The sequence below is a fragment of the Zerene cesonia genome, unplaced genomic scaffold (genome assembly GCF_012273895.1).
Source record: "Zerene cesonia ecotype Mississippi unplaced genomic scaffold, Zerene_cesonia_1.1 Zces_u008, whole genome shotgun sequence".
NCBI lineage: Eukaryota > Metazoa > Arthropoda > Insecta > Lepidoptera > Pieridae > Zerene > Zerene cesonia.
In genome coordinates, this window is record NW_024045138.1 from 441,614 (window position 1) to 462,738 (window position 21,125).

General features: G+C 37.4%; 2 protein-coding genes across 2 annotated transcripts in view; one reads left to right on the forward strand and one right to left on the reverse strand.

Annotated features, from left to right (window-relative positions):
• LOC119839081 (regulator of G-protein signaling loco) overlaps positions 1-13,751 on the reverse strand; it is a 65,278-nt gene extending 51,527 nt beyond the window's left edge. The window contains exons 1-3 of the mRNA XM_038365273.1: positions 13,171-13,751; positions 10,253-11,763; positions 9,541-9,717 (exon numbers count right to left, since the gene is read on the reverse strand). Of these exons, the coding sequence (XP_038221201.1) occupies positions 9,541-9,717; positions 10,253-11,763; positions 13,171-13,576 (2,094 nt within the window). The 5' untranslated portion in view covers positions 13,577-13,751. The remainder of the gene's footprint in view (positions 1-9,540; positions 9,718-10,252; positions 11,764-13,170) is intronic.
• Positions 13,752-14,006: 255 nt separating this feature from the next.
• Positions 14,007-21,125, forward strand: LOC119839127 (nucleolar complex protein 3 homolog). Its single transcript, XM_038365322.1, has 13 exons — positions 14,007-14,149; positions 14,224-14,504; positions 14,694-14,887; positions 15,358-15,578; positions 15,876-16,041; positions 16,421-16,541; positions 17,429-17,642; positions 18,164-18,352; positions 18,740-18,921; positions 19,370-19,575; positions 19,730-19,902; positions 20,096-20,313; positions 20,916-21,125. Exons 1-13 carry the CDS (start codon positions 14,144-14,146, stop codon positions 21,103-21,105), a joined length of 2,361 nt encoding a protein of 786 aa, XP_038221250.1. The 5' UTR covers positions 14,007-14,143; the 3' UTR covers positions 21,106-21,125.

Sequence of the window (21,125 nt, forward strand, 5' to 3'; positions counted from 1 at the left end):
GACAGATTCGAAATTCAAATGTAATATTTTTTTATAATTAAGTGTAACAGTATTTATGGCCAGACTAAGTATAGTATTGTTTCACTTCATAATATAATTATGTTGTTAATCAAATACCAAGAAGTTTTACAGTTTACAAAAATCACTAGACTTGGGTATTATTATCATGTACTAGCCGCAGCCCCGGTTTCGCCCGTGGTTAAAAAAAACATTGAAAATTTGCAATACCCACGACTTAGAGTTTATACGATAACGATACATAAAATTTAATTATACTAGGGTTGATCGCGAAGTAATCTTTTACACCAATTAGTATTAATGTAATTTTCCGCAAAGAACGGAGTAATTAATCAACTAAAACTAACGTATAAACACGTATTATTGGTGACGTATCGGACAGACGCCGGGTGATTCACATCTATAGGCATATAACATGCCATGCCTCATCACGATAGGAATTATATTGCTCATAATGTACTCATAGCAGAAGTGACGGTGGCTCAGTGGTGAGGACCACGGACATAATATCGTTAAGTCGAGGGTTTGAGACTTGCGGGCGTGCAGGGAATAAATTGATTTTTACAATTTATCTGCGCATATGTGTACACATCCTACATCCTACATCATCCATACTCGAAACGATGAAGAGTTTTCTTTCATCGTGATGAAACCTGCGCGTTCACGAAGCAAAAGTTCGACGACATGCCGGCTATTGTGGATTCAGATTCAGACCATCTGAACTAAAATTGGGCCAGCTCGCACCGGGGATATAGTGTTTCGTACCACCGTACGGCTGCCTCAGTCAGCACTGAGGCAGCCGGAGGCCCGTCCATTCCTCTTTCACCCTTCCCAGTCCATTCCATATTTCCATCCATCAATTCTTTCCTCATCCCTTTCCCCTTAAAAGTGGGTAGCGCATTCGGAGAGGCGCTACCTCTGCGAATGCTCATGGACGGTTGTGATCTCTTACCAACAAGCGAACCACGAGCTCAGTTCCCCGCTTATAGCATAAAAAGTTAAAGATGTGTTTATATTCATGGCTCATTTAAATGAATCCCAAGTGTCTAGTCGGACACATGAGCGAGCTTTTAATTAATTTGGCCTTCTGTACACAGGAATAATATTCGTGGAACGCGGGCTCGGATCGGATGCTCGATGCGGGGTTGTTAAACTCCCAACTCCGCGTTAAAATTGTACTGTAGCAATGCTTTAATAGCACTATTGTTAATGAGCTGTACAAATTGCTTTCAAGCGCAATCGCGAGTAACCTTAACGCCAAAGACTATAAATTTCGTATTTAGCGAGATGTTTCTAGAAACTTCTTGTGGACACAGAAATCAAGTCAATCAAAAACAGTCGAAGTCTAATTACAACTTTTTGCCAATATGTATGTACAACGGCATTTAACTGAAAACAGTCGGGTTTCAAACACTAGTTTGTTTAATTTTCAATGAATGTGACTAAACAAATACATGTGAATAATTGTTCACACACAAATGGTACGTGATACAATTATACGCAAAATCCTACTTCCTACTCTTCCTACTATCCTACTATCCTACTAATATTATAAATACGAAAGTTTGTAAGGGTGTGTGTGTGTGTGTGTGTGTGTGTTTTATATCATTCACGCACGTGCTCTTTCACGCAAAAACTACTGAACCGATTGGAATAACATTTGGTACGTAGATAGCTGGACAACTGGAATAACATATAGGCAACTTTTTATCCCGATATTCCTACGGGATATGGACTTACGCGGGTGAAACCGCGAGGCGCAGCTAGTACACAAAGGTTAACAGTCTAAATTTTAATTAGCCGAAGTAGCAGCTGTTACAGAATATAAATTAGATAATACAATTTGTGACATTGACGATAATACCTACATTTATCTGATATTTATACGATGAGAGATATAGCCAATCTACCCAAAGGCCACAATTAAGCGGCAATTGAAAAATGATGCGGGTACTAACGATTGTCAATTGAATTTCATTAATCCATTGTACTATCCAATCTATGAGAGCCACCACTCACCAGGAGCTACCCATATTTCCCTCTTTTGACATAACACTTCAATTTAATGGTATCGCTTTCAATGAATATAGCTATTGATTACGCAAATTTACCTCAATAATCACACTCTAATAGGCATTGTCATGTATTTTGGGAACGTCTGTTTAATTCGTTCAAGCAACTCGATAACAAACCCAGTCCGCAATTAGTAGCCACGTCAGCTCGCACAAACAGTTAAACAATAGAAAATGGAAAAGCCCCGGAAAACGGCAAATAAAACAAAAAAAAAACCGCGCACTTTCCTTCGCGCTATTCTTTTGTAGTTTTCTCCCGACGCCGGCGTCTCAGTTGCGATTTGTTTGATACGCGATTTAGTTTACAAGACAATTATTTTTACTTTCGTTTGTTTATCGCTTGTAATCCTACTCTTACTAATATTATAACTGCGAAAGTTTGTAACGATGTGTGTGCGTTTGTTGCTCTTTCACGCAAAAACTACTGAACCGATTGCAATTAAATTTGGTACGTAGACAGCTGGACAACTGGAATAACATATAGGCAACTTTTTATCCCGATATTTCAACGGGATACGGACTTACGCGGGTGAAACCGCGGGGCGCAGCTAGGATAATTTCAGCGTTCTAGATCTATGTAGTTTCGTGTATATACGTTTTTATGTTTAGATAAATCAATCTATACAAAGAGGACAAACATAATTTGATACGCAAATATACATTATTAATAATGATATTTAATGTTATTAGCATTACCTTGCAATTGGGAGCTTCCTTCTTCTTTCGTATGCATATAACTTCCTTCCTCGAATACTGTTATTATTTAATAAAGTTGAATGCAACAATAAACAATATTTTCTGGCGACAGCCTCGCAAGCATACAACTGCGGTATTAACAAGAAAAACTAAAATTAAATTTGATTCGTGTTCATTTTCCTCACATAAGAAGGTCATATTTACTCGCAATATTCAGACAATTTGTCCTTATCGTATTTATAAATTATACAGTAATATAGCTAACGCAATTAAAGTAATGTTTATGTAATTGTTCACACGAGATTTTTTTTTTCAACGGACATTTCCAAACACGAATAAGGTTCTACATACGACTGTCTTTTTTTTGTTTAGTTGACGCGATGTTTTCTGCTCTTTATGTGAAATTAATTTCATCACATTTTTGACTCTGGAATGATATTTCCATCCTCGTGACGTCAGTTACTCTAGTTCGTTATGCATAATCATATGCGTAATAAAGGATATTTATTTATTTATTTAACTCTACAACAAGATTGTACATGGAAGGAAATTTACAAATATTAAAGTAAAGTAGCAGAAGAAAGTGTACAATTTGTTTGGCGGCCTTATCACTAAAAAGTGATCTCTCCCAGGCAACCATGTTAAAACGTTACGAGCAAACTGCTAAACTAATAGAGGGACGAGAAACAGACATCTTTAAAAAGCTTGATCATATTTACATACAACATATACATATATTAACACAAATATATATATACACACACATATATAGGATAATCATTTAGAATTATGCAGCAAATATTAACTACAGGGAAGTGTAAATAAACGTTTATCTAAAATTGCTAATTAACAGAAATATTAGGTATAGACCACTTACCATATCCGTTATTATTATATGTCTGTCATTTTACTTTGTGTGATTTATTTAAGCTTCTAACTCTTATTGAGCGTGATGAGAAAAGTATCCTACCGATGTGATGTCCAGATAACATCAACCTTTATTAATTACTAGCTGTTAGTAACTAAGTCCGTATCCCATAGGAATATCGGGATAGAAAGTTGCCTATATGTTAATCCAGTTGTCCAGCTGTCTACGTACCAAATTTCATTGCAATCGGTTCAGTAGTTTTTGCGTTATCCTACTAATATTATAAATGCGAAAGTTTGTAAGGATATGTGTGTGTGATTGTTACCTTTCACGCAGAAACTACTGAACCGATTGCAATGAAATTTGGTACGTAGACAGCTGGACAACTGGTATAGCAAAACGCGGATAAAACCGCGGGGCACGGCTACTATTATAAATATGAAAGTTTGTTTGTTTCGATGTTTGGTATGAGCTGTCTTGGATGATAGGATACTTCTTATCACGATTAAATGCTCCCTTGACATAAAACAATAATCTTGAAATCCGGGCGGAGCCGGGACGAGTGCCTAGTATTATTATAATGCAGGCACAGAAACGAAATCCCTACAAATATTACAAATGTAAAGAAACTCTGACTGTCTATCGGTTTGTCTCTTCTTCGCGCCTAAACCACTGAATTTTTTTTGATAAAGCGTATTGCAATGATAGTTGGAGACCCGACAAAACATATAGGATAGTATTTATCCCGTTAATCGCACGGGAACAGGAACTCCACTGCTAACACTCGGCTCTGGCTATCTTTTCCTTCGACTATGCAAGCGAAGCCGCGGGCGGGAATGTTAGTGACGAGGTCATGCACACAAGCGTTTAATAATTCCCAATTATACATATTGTACAATCAACTAACTCAAATACAACACCACCTTCTTCACATCTTCACCATAAACATCAATCTTCACCATAAAATCTCATCATACCTTAAAAAATATCTATGTAGTCAAGTCAAACAATAGCATAAAAGCTATTCGATAATACAACAGAAACCATCCCATCGTACATAATAAATAACCGCTCACAAGAACTTATAACCAACACTCACCGCCAAATTGTCTATAGAATTGTAACCGCATATAACATATCCCATCATCTTATTGGCCATCGCAGCACTCGGCAACCGTACGCAACCACCACGCTTATCACCGGCACAACACAAAACGAAAAAAAAAAAAAAAAAAAAAAAACAAATTACATTTTCATCGACGACCAGAACGCAACGCACATGGCCTGGCCGAATAAGTTATTTTCATATCACAAGCACGGCGTCGTTCGCCGGCAGCCCATGAGCGACTGATCGCTCCCGTCGTTACGTATGGGATGGGCAGTTGGTGCGCTGTAATTAGTTCAAATGTTTTAACTAGCGGTCAAGTGACGAGACGAACGAGATCTGCAATGAGTTCGTCGGTTTACGTATCATCTCGTTAGCTAGTACATGTTGTAAAGCGATGATATGTTGGTCGAAGCTGTTCTTCGATCGCAGTTAGACAGGTTATAGCTCAATATTGTCCAGCTATTTGAGCGATGGAATAATTATTTCTATCTCGAATTTGTCAGATCTAGACCAAATTTAAATGGGACCACATGGTAGGCACTAGCTTTCACGAATCACAAAAATCACTTCAAACGGAAAAAAGTTATGGGGTAACAAACACTAAAAAATATAAATTGATAACCTCCTCCTTTTTTTTAAAGTCGGTCGAAAATCATGATATAGTAAGCACATTTCGTTTAGTCACACTTTAGGATCAATCCCGTTACCCCATCCCCGTCCCAACGAAAATTTTGCTATCCATAGAAAAGGATAAGGTTTAATAGATAAGAAACGCCAGAAATCCAAGTGTGTTACACAGACAAAACTTTTCTCACGTATTGAGAATATCGTACATATTTTCTAAAAATCTGTTTGATTAACAACATCAATAAATTATGCTTAACGATCATAAATATTGCCCCAGATATTGGACTCCTGAAAATCGAGTTTCACCACTTGAAATGCCAGTATCACATCACTGCCAAAAATAGTCCTTGGAATGTTATGAATGTGGGTTGATAATATCCCGCATATGATAGGTACTATTTGTACACAGAATTGACCTCACAAATTCGTTGAAGAATCGTCATCACGGGTCTTCTGAGGGCGTATGCCACAACCCTGGCCAAGTGCAGTTTGGCAGATGTCATATCGAACTTTGGATTTTGACATATGCCGGATACCTCACGATGTTTATCTTCACCGTTTCTGGCAGTGGTGATGAAACTTGAATTCGATATCAAAGGTTCTGTCAAATTTATCCTCTACTACAAAAACCTGATATTTCGTTAGCGTCCATAAGCATTTTGAAATAACGTTTCGAGCTTCCAAAGAGACAGATGAGATAAGAAGTCAAGTAGGAAACAAAAGGTATTAGATTTAGTTACTCTAGCATAAATTCTTTCAAGGTAACATGAATATTAAAGTGCATTGAGCAAATGTACCGCCTAACGATGAGATATTTTATCAAGATCCCATTCAGTCGCATAATTTAATCTAGCACACCACACGCAATTCGGTCACCAAGTTTATCAATATTAACATTTATATTACAATTTGGACGGGTTATCGGATGTCAGTAGCCGAAACAATACATCACTCAGCCTTGTAGGTATGTAAATATTTATATGACGCCGCGCTGGAGGGCCATTTTGCTCACATTCCCTAGTTTTTATTTATTTTTATTTTGTCAGGAAACAAGGATCAAATATGGAATTTGTTCGTGCATACAAGGTTAGGACACTTAATATCAGAATTTGTTGAACACCTCAAATGATTGGTGATTCGGGGAAAGAGAAGAAAATTTTCCATGTCATTGTGAGAAGCGTATTCTAGGCATTTTCTAAGCATTGATTAGCTCCAGGTTAGTTCATACGTATAAGGGAAAACAAACCGTATTTGTTATTACATATATAGAGAATCGTTTTAAGTAAATAGAAAATGAAGGTGGTCCAAAAAAGTGGATCTTAATGCATTCAGACTAGACAATACGAGACATATCAGAGATGTATGTATACAGAGATTTGACACATTAGAGTCGCAAATTTTGAGAATTTCAAATCGCAATATGAAAACCCCACAACCCTTTCAAATCGTTAGAACGCTTTTTTAACGAGGTAAATATAATATTACAGATTCGAACGTACCGACCGACTGCACACCTGTGGAATTAGGTAAGTATAAACATTTGTTAGTATTCATAAGATATGTTTACTTTACGCTTTCAAATTTAAATAGTTTCGTATTTTATATATTCTATTAATAGAATAAGAAAGAGATAAATTCTCCGCATAATCTTCTTCGAAAAAATATTCCAATCAAAATTCTCTTAAATTGTTTTAAATGAACAATGGTATAGTTTACAATAATAATTATGCGACACACTATAATCGTAATTTCCGAAAATTTACAGGTAATTTGTAAAATACATTACCGGTTAAATGGTCAACATGTTTATGGGAAAAATATACCATGGTTAACAAGCTCTAACTTTATCACCAATGAATTCGTGACTAGTTACTTGTGTTAGTGCGTAAACACTTTGTTTTCGGTGTCAATGTTTTTACTTCAGGGACGTGCGTCGTCTGTCTATTTATAATTCAGAAACGTAAATATTACATTTTGTATAGTAAATAATATATATATAAAGGCCTTGATTTCTGTATGTAAATATATCGCCTCTGATACAGTCAAATAACATGGCCTCCATTGAATTAATAATATTTCGAAATCAGTGCATTACTTTCATAGATAATCGCCTACAACCTCACAACCGTTACCTTTGTATTATAATAAGTATCGAACAATATAATAGCGTCTCAGTGATATCTTTGTTCACAGTATTTGGGTCACGCGCCGGCCTCGTATAAACGATCAACCCGACGCCTCAGCCACATCGTTTAACCATTTATTGACCCATTTCCGAACATTTGTGAAATAGTAACAGATGGACAGTTCGACTGACACTTCGCTTTATCCTGATTATAGTCGAGCGGGTTAAATTTAGAAGCCAGTTTTGGCGGCAGTGACAGAAATTTACTTATCAAGAAAAATAAATTTCTACTATACATATTTATATCTATTAATTAATGTATAAGTTTGCTATGCTGTTTTTACGTTCACAACACGCTATACGACTCGGACCTTACTACTCCACCAATGCATTATAAATTATTACAATTACAATTTATTGTTTTTATTTCTCTTTGAATTTTTAGTCTGTTTCTCTTTGTCTGTTCTTAACAGTGTTTTTATATTATGTTCACGGGAGGGTCTGGTGAATTGTACCCTAGGTGTTTTTGAAACCTATTTCAAGCACCAGTCTCTCACAATACTAGTTTTGTAGATATCTAGATATCAAACTATCCATTTACTAAAGTGTAATATATTATCGTGCAGATACCAATGAATGTATCTTTATTGGTATTATACACATATTTATTTAAATGCCGTTTATACTGCTATTATATTAATACTACTGGTTTATTCTAACCAAAAGCTAACCACGTCTATATTGCCCATACTTGAATAAAATAAACATTTATCTCTATTTACCGAAAAAGATAAACATGCATGAATCAAATAAATAAACAAACACACGCGCACGGTTAAGAAAAAAATCAAACACAGTCGACCTTCCTAGCTATATTTAGCGGCCCTTGTGCATTGATAAGCTGATAACGATTGGGAAACCTAAAAATACACATTGTACCTACTTTCTCTGTGATATATGAAATTAGAATTTAATATCATTGTGGATGTAGAAGCGAGGCATAATTTTAATGTATATAAATATAAGAATGTTTAATTTTAGATTTGCATACGAATATATTGACGAATTATATTTGTGCATTTTATTTGATTTTCGAAGAAAATTAAAAAAAAAGTCAATTTGAGGTTGTCGAAATGAAACGCCTCTTAAAAGAATGCGCTTCTTCTTAGAAACTAAAAGATAAGAGTAAAATTTATATGAGTAAAATTTTGTTATAATAGTGTCTATAGCCTTAGGTGTTTTTAAAATACACGCTCACATCGCTATACGAAATTCCGGTAATTGCCTGACTCGTATAGGCGAACAAACGAGATGTAATCTCATTTACATGATATAGTTCCATCATTAACTATAGTTCGATATTCAATAATATATTACACACGTAATAAGTCTATGACCTAGGTTATGCATTATTGCTCCTCCCTTATTGCAGTTAAGTAATTCAATAGTATAGACAAACATTACATTGTTTTATAGTTCACATCACTCAAAGTGATTATAGACTATGAGAAGTTTTACCACCGTGAGACCGAACAAAGGATCTAATAAAAACATGGTGCAATTGATAAATCAAGGCATAATTGTGTGAAAATCTTCAATGAGGCCGTTGTTATCTAATTGAAGACATTAAAACTGAAAAAAGACATATCTTACTAGTTTTGTATTATACAGGGAATACTAAGGTATCCATATAATTTAAACAATTTTCGTGAAAATTTAAAATGAATTATTTTCAAGTAATCGGTTGCATTTCTACTTTTGACAGAATATGGCACCAGATTAAAAACTTAAAAAAAAACCTGACTTAAAATTCAAATTAAAATTAAAACCTCACGTGTCGTCACCCACCTACAATACAGTCAGGTGACGTCCCCGACCCGCATGGGGCTCGCGTGACGTCATCCACCTACAATAGAGTCATGTACAATAGAGAGTCAAGTGACCTCACGTGACGTCGTCCACCCACAATAGTCACGTGACGTGAACGGGCCGCGCGGGGCTCCCGTGACGTCATCCACTGACATACCTGCGCGTCCCGCAGGTCGGGCTCGCTGGCGGCGGCCGGCAGCGCGTCGCCGGGCGGCGCCGCGTCCGCGCCCGCGCTGAGCGAGCGCCGCCGCCCGCCCTTCGGCTTGTCGCTCTTGCCGCTCAGTATGTGCTTCGTTTTCGTTATTATGTTGAGGGGCTTGAGCGATTTGCGCACCTGGAGGGTAGGTGGTGAAATAAAATTATATAATTACACTTTTCTATGTATTCGTGATAGTGTAGATAATTAAGTATACATAACAAAGGAAAGGTTTTAGGATAAATTTATGTCAGAAATGTTTGATACCCATAGGGAATGACAAAATAATTGAATTTAAAACATATTGATGGTTATATATATTATAAAGAAAAATGTTGATGTGAAAAATGTTGTATAAACTACCTGTTCGCCCCGGCTTCGCCCGTGGTACGTATATGCCTATGTTACTTAGTGAAGTTGCAGCTTTCTAATAATGAATTTATGTATATTTTATGTATATTATTTTTAATCGGTCCATTGGTTTTTGCGTGAAAATGTTACAAACATATTAAAAATTCTCTAAATGTTCTACTTCATACAATGCAAAAAGAATGGTATTAATATGTCACGATGCGTTGCGGGAAAACTCTCAACTACAGCAAGAAAACAACACAACATTTTCAGTTTTTAACTGCTTAAGAATAAACTGTTAAAATTAGCGATAAGTACTAACCTTACACTTAACACTAGCAGGATGCAAGAACTTCCCATCATCCTTATCCTCAACAGGCTGAGGATCACGCATTCCAAGAACCAGCATATCATCTAAAGACGCCTGCAAGTGTTTTCGTCTAGATGGCCTCGCCTCCTCATGACTCCTCGAAGAATACACGGACACCGAGTCCACGCTCACTTTACTTGTACCCGATATAACAGTCACATTCTCTACAGATTCGTTCGAATGGTAATCAGGATGTCTCGCCCGCTCCTCGTATATTTCAACAGAGTTAAATGTCTCAGCTACTCTGTCTATTTCATCCATATCCAAGTTTTGCGGTATAAATTCGTAATGCCCTTCATTCTCTGTGTAAACCTGATCGTAAACAACACCGTTATATCGAGAGCTGGATGGTACATTTCCGTATATGTTGTTATAATTGTAGTTATCGTCTTCGTTGCGTGGACTGACATGTCGGGCCAGATCATTCGCGTTCAGTATAACGTCATCCAAGTTCAACGGTCTGCCTTGACCACTGAAGCCATCCACTACGGGCGTGGTGTTAGAAAGAAAAGATCCGTCAGCATCGAAGCTGCTACAACCAACCAAACCTAAAGGCCTTCTGGGCATTTCTTGGCGGAACCGCCCTGGTGCTGGTTGGTTAGCGAAATCGACCACGAGAATTCTATCTGCAATGTTCCTGCAATCATTATGAAACCCGATGCCGGAGTCGCTATTACTTGACGTGGTTGTTATTTCGCTATGATTACTTGGCTGTGGAGAATTAGCTACAAATTCTGGCTCCATTCTAACTTCTTCGTGTCTGCACGGTCTCCTTTCGCGCAAGGGTCTAAACACGGGTCGATTGCCTCTTGAGAAATTTCCTAAAGCTGGGCTATCACCTTTCACTGCCAATTTCGATATCTGTTGCAACGCAGGACTCGAACAATCATCAGGCGGAAGAGAATACATTCCTCGTATAACACCCACCACATATTCAGCAGATGGTGGAAACTCTAAGCATCTTTCTGCTACGGGATCTCGTGTACAGGCAATTTGAAATTCACGCGCTCTACTGACGTGGGCATCGTGTTCCGCTATTCTTGGGTCGACTACAAATACGTGGCTGGAGTGGGACGCCTCGGCTTCTAAGTCTGTTATTTCTGCAGCCGTCACTAAGCCGAAGAATCGCCTATCGGCATCGGAACCACAACCGGCATAAACAATTCTCTCTCGTTGATACTGAGCAAGAACTTGGCCTGATGGGCGTCGCAGTAATAGTGCGTTTGGCAGAACTGATAACAAAACAGGTGTCGCTGCTCTTCTCTCTTGTCGAAGCTTCCTCACTGCATTTCGTACGTTCTCAGGCGCACCGCTGGCAGCGGCTTGCGGAGTTTCTATAGTCCCCAAGTAGCCGACAACTGCTCGACATTCTAGACGCGCCGCTTGGTTAGGTGCGAGTTGAGCGCGACTTAAGTTTTGCAAAATTTCACTGATACCAGAAGTACTCGGTGCTGCATGGCAACCTGTAACACAGAAATTATTTGTGTACTGCACACAATATTATATGTTACTCATGCTACCTTTTTGTGGGGAATATAATTTAGACAATATAAATGAATATTCAAACCAGTATAAAATCAAGATCTTGAATACTTATATATGTAAACTTACATAAAAAAAATATAATTACAAAAATACATATTTCATAAGCTAGTGCAATACTTACAACAAAAAGGGCCATTTGAAAATAAATTAGAAAGAAATAGCCAGTTCACCAAAGCAAATGAGTATTTATTTATGATACAATAAAATAGTACACAGACATTGTAAAAACACAAATTAGGTAGTTAGTGGCCAGAAATCAGGTTCTCATTACTTTAAGTGGGGCTCGTTAATTATTCAAAATTATGTTTTTAAATGAAGCCAACTGCCTCCTTAGTAGATAACAGTTGAGCACAGAGCCATGTGATTCTGGGCTGTATTCCTGATGGAGACTAACAAAAATAATATATCAGTCCGGTGAGACATGTAAAGCTGATCACCTCTTTTTCCATACAGAAAATCAATCAGTAAAACAGATGCATCATAATACATTTGTCTGCCCTGTAACCTAATAAAAACACATAGTTGACTTATATAACTCAAGCCACAAAATAAAAAATGTTATAACACAATGACATACATGTGAAAAGCATACATTTTGTGTATAAAGCGGTGAACCTTTAAGACATGCTGAGTAAAATAAGCAATTAGATTCATGAAAATAGTATGTTATATTCATTAATACACATTATATGTTCAAATGCTGATCAGAAACACTGAATATGTAGTGATAAGTGGAACCAAACAGTGCAATGTGAGTACAACAATTTGCAACATTTGCTCACATACCTATCAAGTTCCTTTTGCTATCTGAAAATGCTATCTGAAAAATAATATTAAATTATAGACGATTAAAATATAATATATTAGTGGGGATAAGGAATAAATTAATATGAAAATATCAAGATATTTTTGCTATCAAATGTATTAAACCAATGTATTGTACTTTAAATTTAAAAGTTTAATGAAATAGCAAGCTATTAGGTCTAATAAAATGTGTACTAATTGTATGCACTATGAACATATATAAATATATTATTAATTATTCTAATGGGTTGGATCACTCCATAACTAGATATGGATTGATTTCTGTTACTAAATAAGTTCCTCTATTGTTTTTATTATTTGTATGCAATGTTTGCATTTGGGTATAGTCCTAGGTTCCTGTTCTCTACTTGAAAAAGTCAATTTAACAAGACTATCCCATGAAAAATGTAAAATCTTAGTTACATTGTTAAAAGTAATGTTATAGTGTATTCTTTAGTCATTTAAGAAGCATAAACTGCACCACTCCCATTTCTATCAGAAATTTGTATAAATAAATGTACCTGGATGATGAAGCACAGCAGGCTGCGGCCTCCGGCGTGGAGGCGGATACCGTCTTCGTGTTCTAGCACGTTCTTCTGGTTCAGTGTCTTCTGTATCAGTCGGAGGTGATTCCCTAGGAGCCACAGTTAGAGCTATCGGCCCGTCAGCAGCTGCTATCATCCGCGCGACGGACGCGTGAGGCGACCGAGCGACACTCGTCCCATCCACGGCTAACAATGCATCGCCAGTTCGTAAACCCGCTCTTTCTGCGGGACCACTTGTTGCGACTGCTGATACTACACACGGTCGCTGTCCTGCTATTGTAAAACCAAAGCCACCAGCACCTCTCGCAACAACCACCCTTTTTTCAGCATTTCGAGACAAAACTGCCCGTCGACGCCTTCGCCTTTGCTGCTGAGGCACCATCGTTTATATTACTTAAAATTGCAGTCGCATTAACAGTTCTTCACACAAACGTTAACGCTTTATTTTATAACGTTCACTACACATCATTTATGCATTTCATCTGTCACATCTAAACCTAGAAAACTAGAAAAACTTGAATTTAAAAACGTAAGAAAGTTTCGAGGTCTTTGTAACTGACTTGACATTTAGAAAGTTTGGATTCGTTTAGAAACTTCTTCCTCTGGCTTTTCTTTCTGAACTTTTCGTAAAAGAAGATCAGAATAATCTTGTATTCATTTTAATTTTAGTAATTAAGTACAGCAATTTTAAAGCGTAGATAAATATTTTTCCAAGTTATTTCTAATATTTTAATGTTGATTTTAATTTTATAAGTTATTGAACGAGTGCTTGCATCGTAATTTGTCAAAGTAGTATTTTTTTTTTAATTGTCATTACAGACATTTCACGTCATAACATGGACATGCGGTTTCTACAGTTGTAAAAATAATATTTTAATTTTATACAACAGTTCTCTCTTTTAAATAGAATTTGTAAGATTACATAAAGTTCATTAATAAATTCTTTACAATGGCGGTAAGTATATTGACCATTTTTTACTATTTTCATTCACTGATAACATTTCTCCTGATTTCGAAAATATTTTGCAGAAAAAGGGGAAGATAAAGATCAGTAAAATTAAGAGGACAAATCACACAACGAACAAGATGAAAAAGGCTGGTAAATTGAAGCTTCAGCGTCATAAACCGAAATCGCAGCCAAAGCATAAGCAGCCCGCCCAAACGCAGCCAGAGTACAGCAGTGATAGCGAATCGTCTAGCAATGAATGGGCTGACATGTTAGATGAAGAGGAGCAACAATATATAATGAGTCGTCTTGCTAAACAGCCACAGTTGCTATCAAATGTCCCAGCAGAAGATCAAACTAAAAGGTATAAAATTTAAAAATATTGTCTTTGTACAGTACATGTCAAATTCTTATTAAGTTAAAACAGTAAGATTACTTAAACCATATGTATGTAACATGTTAATAACATAACCAAATATCTTATAAAATGTTGAGAAACTCCCTATCATCATGATTTTGGTCATTTTTTATTGATCCCTTGGTAATTTAACAGTCAGAGCAAGAAAAGAAAGAGAGGGCGAGAAAAGGCACAAAATGCAACTGGAGGAGATAGTGGCGCTGAAAGTGCCAGTGATGTGGAAGAGAAGTATGAACAGGAGATGGCTGAGAGGCCGGTGAAGAAGATGCGACCATTGCTGCCGATAAAAACTAAAGAAGGTCTTCAAGAGCGGGCTGAAGAAGTTGAGGGTGAGTTGCTTTTTAACTTACATCACAAAAACTAAAGAAGTTTACAATTTGACTGTTGTTTAGTACTTTTTGTTGTAGTGTAGTATTTTTGTATAGTATTTCATTTGGGTTGTAACTTGTAACTTTTTACTAGTTTTTTAACCAATTGACATTATTCCTGTTGGGTTTTATATAAAATTAATTATACTTCATCCCATTTTAAAAGTTGGAGCGGTACCTCCAACCCAGGGATGTTGGTGACCTTTGTATTTATCGAATTTTGTTTATTTTATCCATATTCATTCAAAACAACACAAGTCTAAACAGTACTTTCAATAGACATCAATGTATTAGAGTTCATATTCTACTTTGCTATAATTTAAATCAGTTTCTATATTTTTAATGTTTCAATCTTATATTCGCTACTGTATGGTGCTTATTATCAAATCTATTAATACAATAATTAAATAACATATTTACCATATATCCAGCGTCAGATGATGAAGAAAAATCAGATGTTGACCAAGAAATTGAAATGGAAGATGAACAGGACGAAACAGCCTCAGACTCGGGCATGGATCCTGGTGAAGAGGATGGTGAGGGTATGGTGACTGCTGTGGAGCTGCTGGCTGCAAGACGAGATAAGTTGAACCACGAGAAGCTGAGGATTGGAGCCCTGTGCTCATCTCTACTTGAGAGTCCAGAGAAGAAGGCAAGTTCTTGGTGATTTATAGAGAAAGTGAAAAAACTATATACAGCTATTTCTGTATGCATTACTGACTTCCATGTTTATTGGAACACAACAAGCACATTCCACATAAGTTTTCGTCACCTTTTGTATCATTTGTGTAAGAGCAGGCATTACTTAGCTATGTCACCTGATGTTAACCAACCATCACCACCCATACACATTTGCTGATTTTGGTCTCACAAATGCATTGCCAGAACATTACATAAAATTATTTATAATTCATAAATTTATTGAGTAACAAATTTTTTCATATTTCAGCTGAAGAATTTATACCCAATTCTGTACCTAATGGAGGAGAAACTAAAAGATGGATCATTGAACCTGCTCTCCGTGCGGAAGCTGGCCACTGTTTCCGCGGCTGAGGTGTTTAGGGACATTCTGCCTGAATACAGGATCCGCCATCAAGATTATACTGATGTTAAATGTGAGAATAAAATAATAGCATATACAACTGTTCAATTGTACTGGTTTGGTACACAACTTGTGTAAATGTGAATTAATTATATACATTTTAAACTATTGAACCCTTCTTTACTAAAAAAGTTAGTCATTTCAAAATACACATATTGATTAAAAATTCAATCAAGTTGGAGTTGACCCTAGTCAAAATATTAGTTTCTTAGGAGCTTTTGAGCAATTTCAAAAATTTAACCACCCATCCTATTTATGACAATGCTAACTTTTGCTTAATGTTAATGTGCTTATTGTTTTTTTAGGAGAAACAATATTTCCATTTTAAAACTGTGTATACTTCATTGTTTTAGATTTTTATTGTATGGTTATCTTATTTTTATTTTTTTAAGTGAAAAAGGACACCTTAGCACTGTACAAGTATGAAAAAGAAATACTCGAATTTTACAAGAGATATCTAGTGAGAGTCGAAAAGGCGATGACGGTTCTGAGAAGGAAGAAAGGTGATAATCGGTATGTTACCATTAACTATATGAATTCCACCTGTATCTATTTTTGTGTGTAACAAAATTCTAAACAATTCCATCCCTTCCATTAGGACCTTTTTGTTTAATTTTTTCATCCATACTTTTTTTAATTCCATGGGGTTTTTATCCTATTGACGTGGTCCTTTTTGTGTTTGATAGGAAATTGTTGTCATTTGGTTTCAATAATAGAATTTGGTATGGTATATCTCCCCCAGGGATGTTGGTGGTCTTTTTTTGTATTAAAGAAGGATTCATTACCATACATACATTCAAGATTCTTTTCTCACCAAAAATAGAGTATTTGTTTTTAAGTTTTATGTTTATCCTATCTAGTTTGGTGTGGAAACATAATATAATACCGTTAGACCACAATGTATTTCAAATTAAATATTTATTTCAGAAAATATAAAAAACATCATGCCGCATTTACACATTCGTGCGAATGACATGGCTTTTACCGCGTTTACGCAATGACATTTTATATAAAAATAAATAAATAAGATACTACCTCTGTTTTCGCATGAATGTACGAATGCAGTATTAAATGTGCCATGTCCACATATCACTAGGACGATTTATAGGATCATGATGATAACCCACATTTACCATTTAGTAACATTTAGCATTGTTTACTATTTACCAACGCTTACCAATTACCAATACTTACCAGTTACCAACATTCACCGTTTACCAACACATACCTTGCTGCTTGCTTGCCTGCTCTATCACATAAAAAAAAAAACATACCATTTACCAACTTTTACCAATTTCCAATATCTACCATTTACCAACATTTACCAGTTACCAATATTTACCAATTACCAAACTTAACCGGAAATTTCAACTAAACAGTCACACAAAAATAAATTCCAGCAAACCGGACGCCCCAAGCATCAAGCTCGGTCTCATATCGCTCCGCTCGATGTGCAGCCTCCTCGAAGCGAAGCCCAACTTTAACTTCTCCACAAACATAGCGCAGAGTGTGATACCGTTCTTGGACAGCAGGGACCCTGAGGCGAGGAAAATCGTCACAGAGTGCTGCTCTAATGTGTTCAAGGAGGATAGAAAGGGGGACGTTACGCTATCTGTGAGTATTTCTTCCTCTTTTTACCCCAACACTGCCTTCTTTTTATTATTTCTGAATGCAATGTAGCATACTGGTGAAAGGATTTTCTTATTAGGATAAAAATAGTTTTCAAAATAACCATTATCAATCAAACAAACTATGGCTATAGATATTAGTTTAGAATTCCGTAGCTGTATAGAAGAATAAAGAATAAGATAGACAAGAAATACTAATCAGTGGCACAAAATGAAGGTAGAAATCATATTGAAAGTTTGTGAAAATGGTTTAGAAATAGTTTTTGTTTGAGACTCCAGAAAGAGTACTTAGTAGTTTTTATCCCTGGAATCCCGGGGCTGCTTATCTTTTCCGTCGATAATATGTCCGTGATGGACTCCTTAAATATTCAATCGATTTTAATCAAATCTGCACAGTTTCATCCAACTTAAAAGATACGATAGGTTTTTATTTTAATTAAGGCAAATAACTACCCGGGCCGGAGCCGGGCGGTACAGCTAGTTACAGTATAAATTAACGTTTAACAGATAGTGCGGCTCATAAACCAGCTGGTGAAGCGTCGCGGCGAGAACCTGCAGCCGAGCGCTTTGGACTGCTTGCTGTCGCTACGGATAGACCATGTGCAGTTGGACGCTGAGAATGAGCTGAAGTTGAAGAAGAAACAGGAGGAGAAGCATAAAAAGCGCATCGTCAACTTGTCCAAGAAGGAGAAAAAGGTGGGCTTTTGTTGTGTTGATGTTTTGTTCATGTGTGGAGCAAGGTAGGTGGAATTCCTGTATCGAAAAAGGGAGGCTTTTGGTAAGGCCCTAATTGTTTGGTGTTGGAAAGTTGTATATATGCTCTATAGCGAAAGCATTTCGCTTGTGCGATTCAGAAATGTGTCTTCGATTATGTATAACAACTCAGCAAAATAGTGAAATTCTGATAACCCATACCATAAATATTTGTCCGATTTTTTATCAGCCTTCTGTGCATAAATGAGAGATATATTTAGGGTTCTGTATCCAAATGGTACAGCAAGGTAATTAAAACAAAAATAAACTGCGATTTCACATACAAACATGCGTTTACATTTTTTAACAAAAATATTGATAATCTTCCAGCGAGCCAAAAAGTTAAAAGAAGTGGAAAGGGAGCTACTGGAAACGGAAGCGAAGGAGAATGAAACGGCGCGGCTCAAACAGCTGACGGAAGTGACGAAGCTCGCTTTTCATATCTATTTCCGGTTGTTGAAAACTGCCCCGAGGTCACATCTGCTTAACGCCGTGTTACAGGGACTTGCGAAGTGAGTTGATCTTGCTAATTTGGATTTGAAGTGGTATAGATATAAATTTCATGTGTTTTTTTTGTAATAAAATGAAACAACACACACACACTCATAACAATTGCTATAATATTACTGTGTTCTTTATAGTATATTAATTATTTATTGAACACAAATTTATCTTTATATCACTTTTTGCCACACTACCAATCTCAGCAGTCTTTCCTGGGGGAATAAATTTTTACGGTGTTTTTTTTTTTTTTATTTGAAAGTTGGTATTTTCTTAAATTTGGTCTAGTTCTGACAATTTGAAGGTAGTTTAGATATTAAAAAAAAATCGTGTAACAGTAATTCATGTAATATCTAAAAAAGAACGAGATGTTCTGCTACACGTATTTTCATGCTTCAAAGATTTTGAATATTTATGTTCCTTTTTTTTGCCATATCTATAATCCACCGCAACCTGCAGGTTCGCGCACGTAATCAACCTGGAGTACTACAGCGACCTGGTGGGCATCCTCGGCGCGCTCGTGCGCGACGAGCTCGTGCCGCGGCTCGCGCGCCTGCGCTGCGTGCGCGCCGCGCTCGCGCTGCTCGCCGCCGCGCCCGCGCTCGCCGTCGACCCGGCGCACTTCCACGCGGCGCTCTACGCCGCCGCGCCGCTCGTGCACGCCGGTGAGCCGCCGAGCCCTCCGTGTTTGTTGTCCTACTGCTAGCTATATACTCGTTAGAGAGTCTAACTCGTTTACCCGTTGTACATGTCACATCCATACTGTTCCATGACTTGTTTAGATTACGTTGACTTACGTTACGTTTGTTATGATCCCAGGGTCGGACGAGTCGGAAATCCGGCTGGTGCTGGAGGCCATAGCGGCGGTGTGCGCGCGCGCCCGCAACGTGTCCCGCGCCGTGCTGCAGGCGTTCAGCAAGCGGCTGGGCACGCTCGCCACGCAGCTGCCGCACCACGCCGCACTCGCCGCGCTGCACACGCTGCACACTCTGGTGGGTACTGTGTACTGTATACTGTGTTCTGCATACTGTATAGTTTCATTTGGGTGGAATATAAGTACGTTGTGCTAGACAGGCATATTTTTGATAAACCCCCCCCCCCCCTTTTTTTTCACTACATAGATACATACATAAATCCTTTCTTAATTACAAAAAACGCTTCAATAATGTCTCAATGCACTTGCAGTGCCAGCAGAACAAAGCGGTGTCGTCCCTCCTGGACACGGAGGAGACGATGGGCTCGGGCCGCTTCGAGCCGCAGGCGGCGTCGCCGGAGCACTGCGGCGCGCACGCGGCCACGCTATTCGAGCTGGCGGCGCTGGCGCGGCACTACCACCCTACCGTGCGGGAGGCGGCCGCGGCGGTGCTGGCGCAGGCGCCGCTGCCCCTGCAGCTCACTAAACTGTGGGTACTTTGAAAAATTACATAAAAAAATTACAGGTGTTAAGGGACACCTGGATGGAACGAAGTTCAATTAATTAGTGAAGAAATAAAATCTTATTAGTACAATCGCACTAATATTATTAATTTGAATGTTTGTTTGTTTGGATGTTCTGTCCATCACGGGATTAAACAGGAACCTTGATATCCGAGCGGAGCCGGGACGAGCGTCTAGTTTCAATAAAACAGTTCAATGCTATAATAGAAGAAAGACGAAACGAAAATAGCTGCTTGCTTTCTATAAGAGAGAGAGATAGCCGAAGATACACGTGCACGCCGCAGGCCTTACAGTTATAGTAAAAAATGTCCTAACAACTTTTCGTTTTAATTTTTTCTGTCTAGTCCCCTTTCGCAACGCACGATAATGACAATAAAAATTCTTAGTAACTTAATTTGTTTTTCAATAAATAAATAATGGAATAGTAATTACTACATCATAAGTTTTTATTTCAGCACTGCAAATACAATCAATTGTAATTATTATTAGAACTTTTTTTACACTTTAAGTAATTATGAATTAAGTGAAATTGAAAACAATTTAAAAAGATCTCTTTGATTGTTTCCAGATCATCTCTACAAATTTACTCCGAGTATGACGGTTCCCAGATGGCGTTCAAGCCAGCCATCCCCCCTCCCACCCTCACTACCGCTAAAAGCAAGTTAGGCAGGGAACATATTTGGACACAAAAAGATTTCTACATACAGTGCCTAAGTGTAGAAAAGGCTGTGGATTTAAAACTACCTAATGTTAGATGAAATAAATATCTTTGACCTTG

Coding starts and splice junctions, on each gene's coding strand:
- LOC119839127 (XM_038365322.1), top strand. Junction 18,353..18,739: donor TGTCCAAGAAGGAGAAAAAG/GTGGGCTTTTGT, acceptor ATAATCTTCCAG/CGAGCCAAAAAGTTAAAAGA. Junction 18,922..19,369: donor GTGTTACAGGGACTTGCGAA/GTGAGTTGATCT, acceptor CGCAACCTGCAG/GTTCGCGCACGTAATCAACC.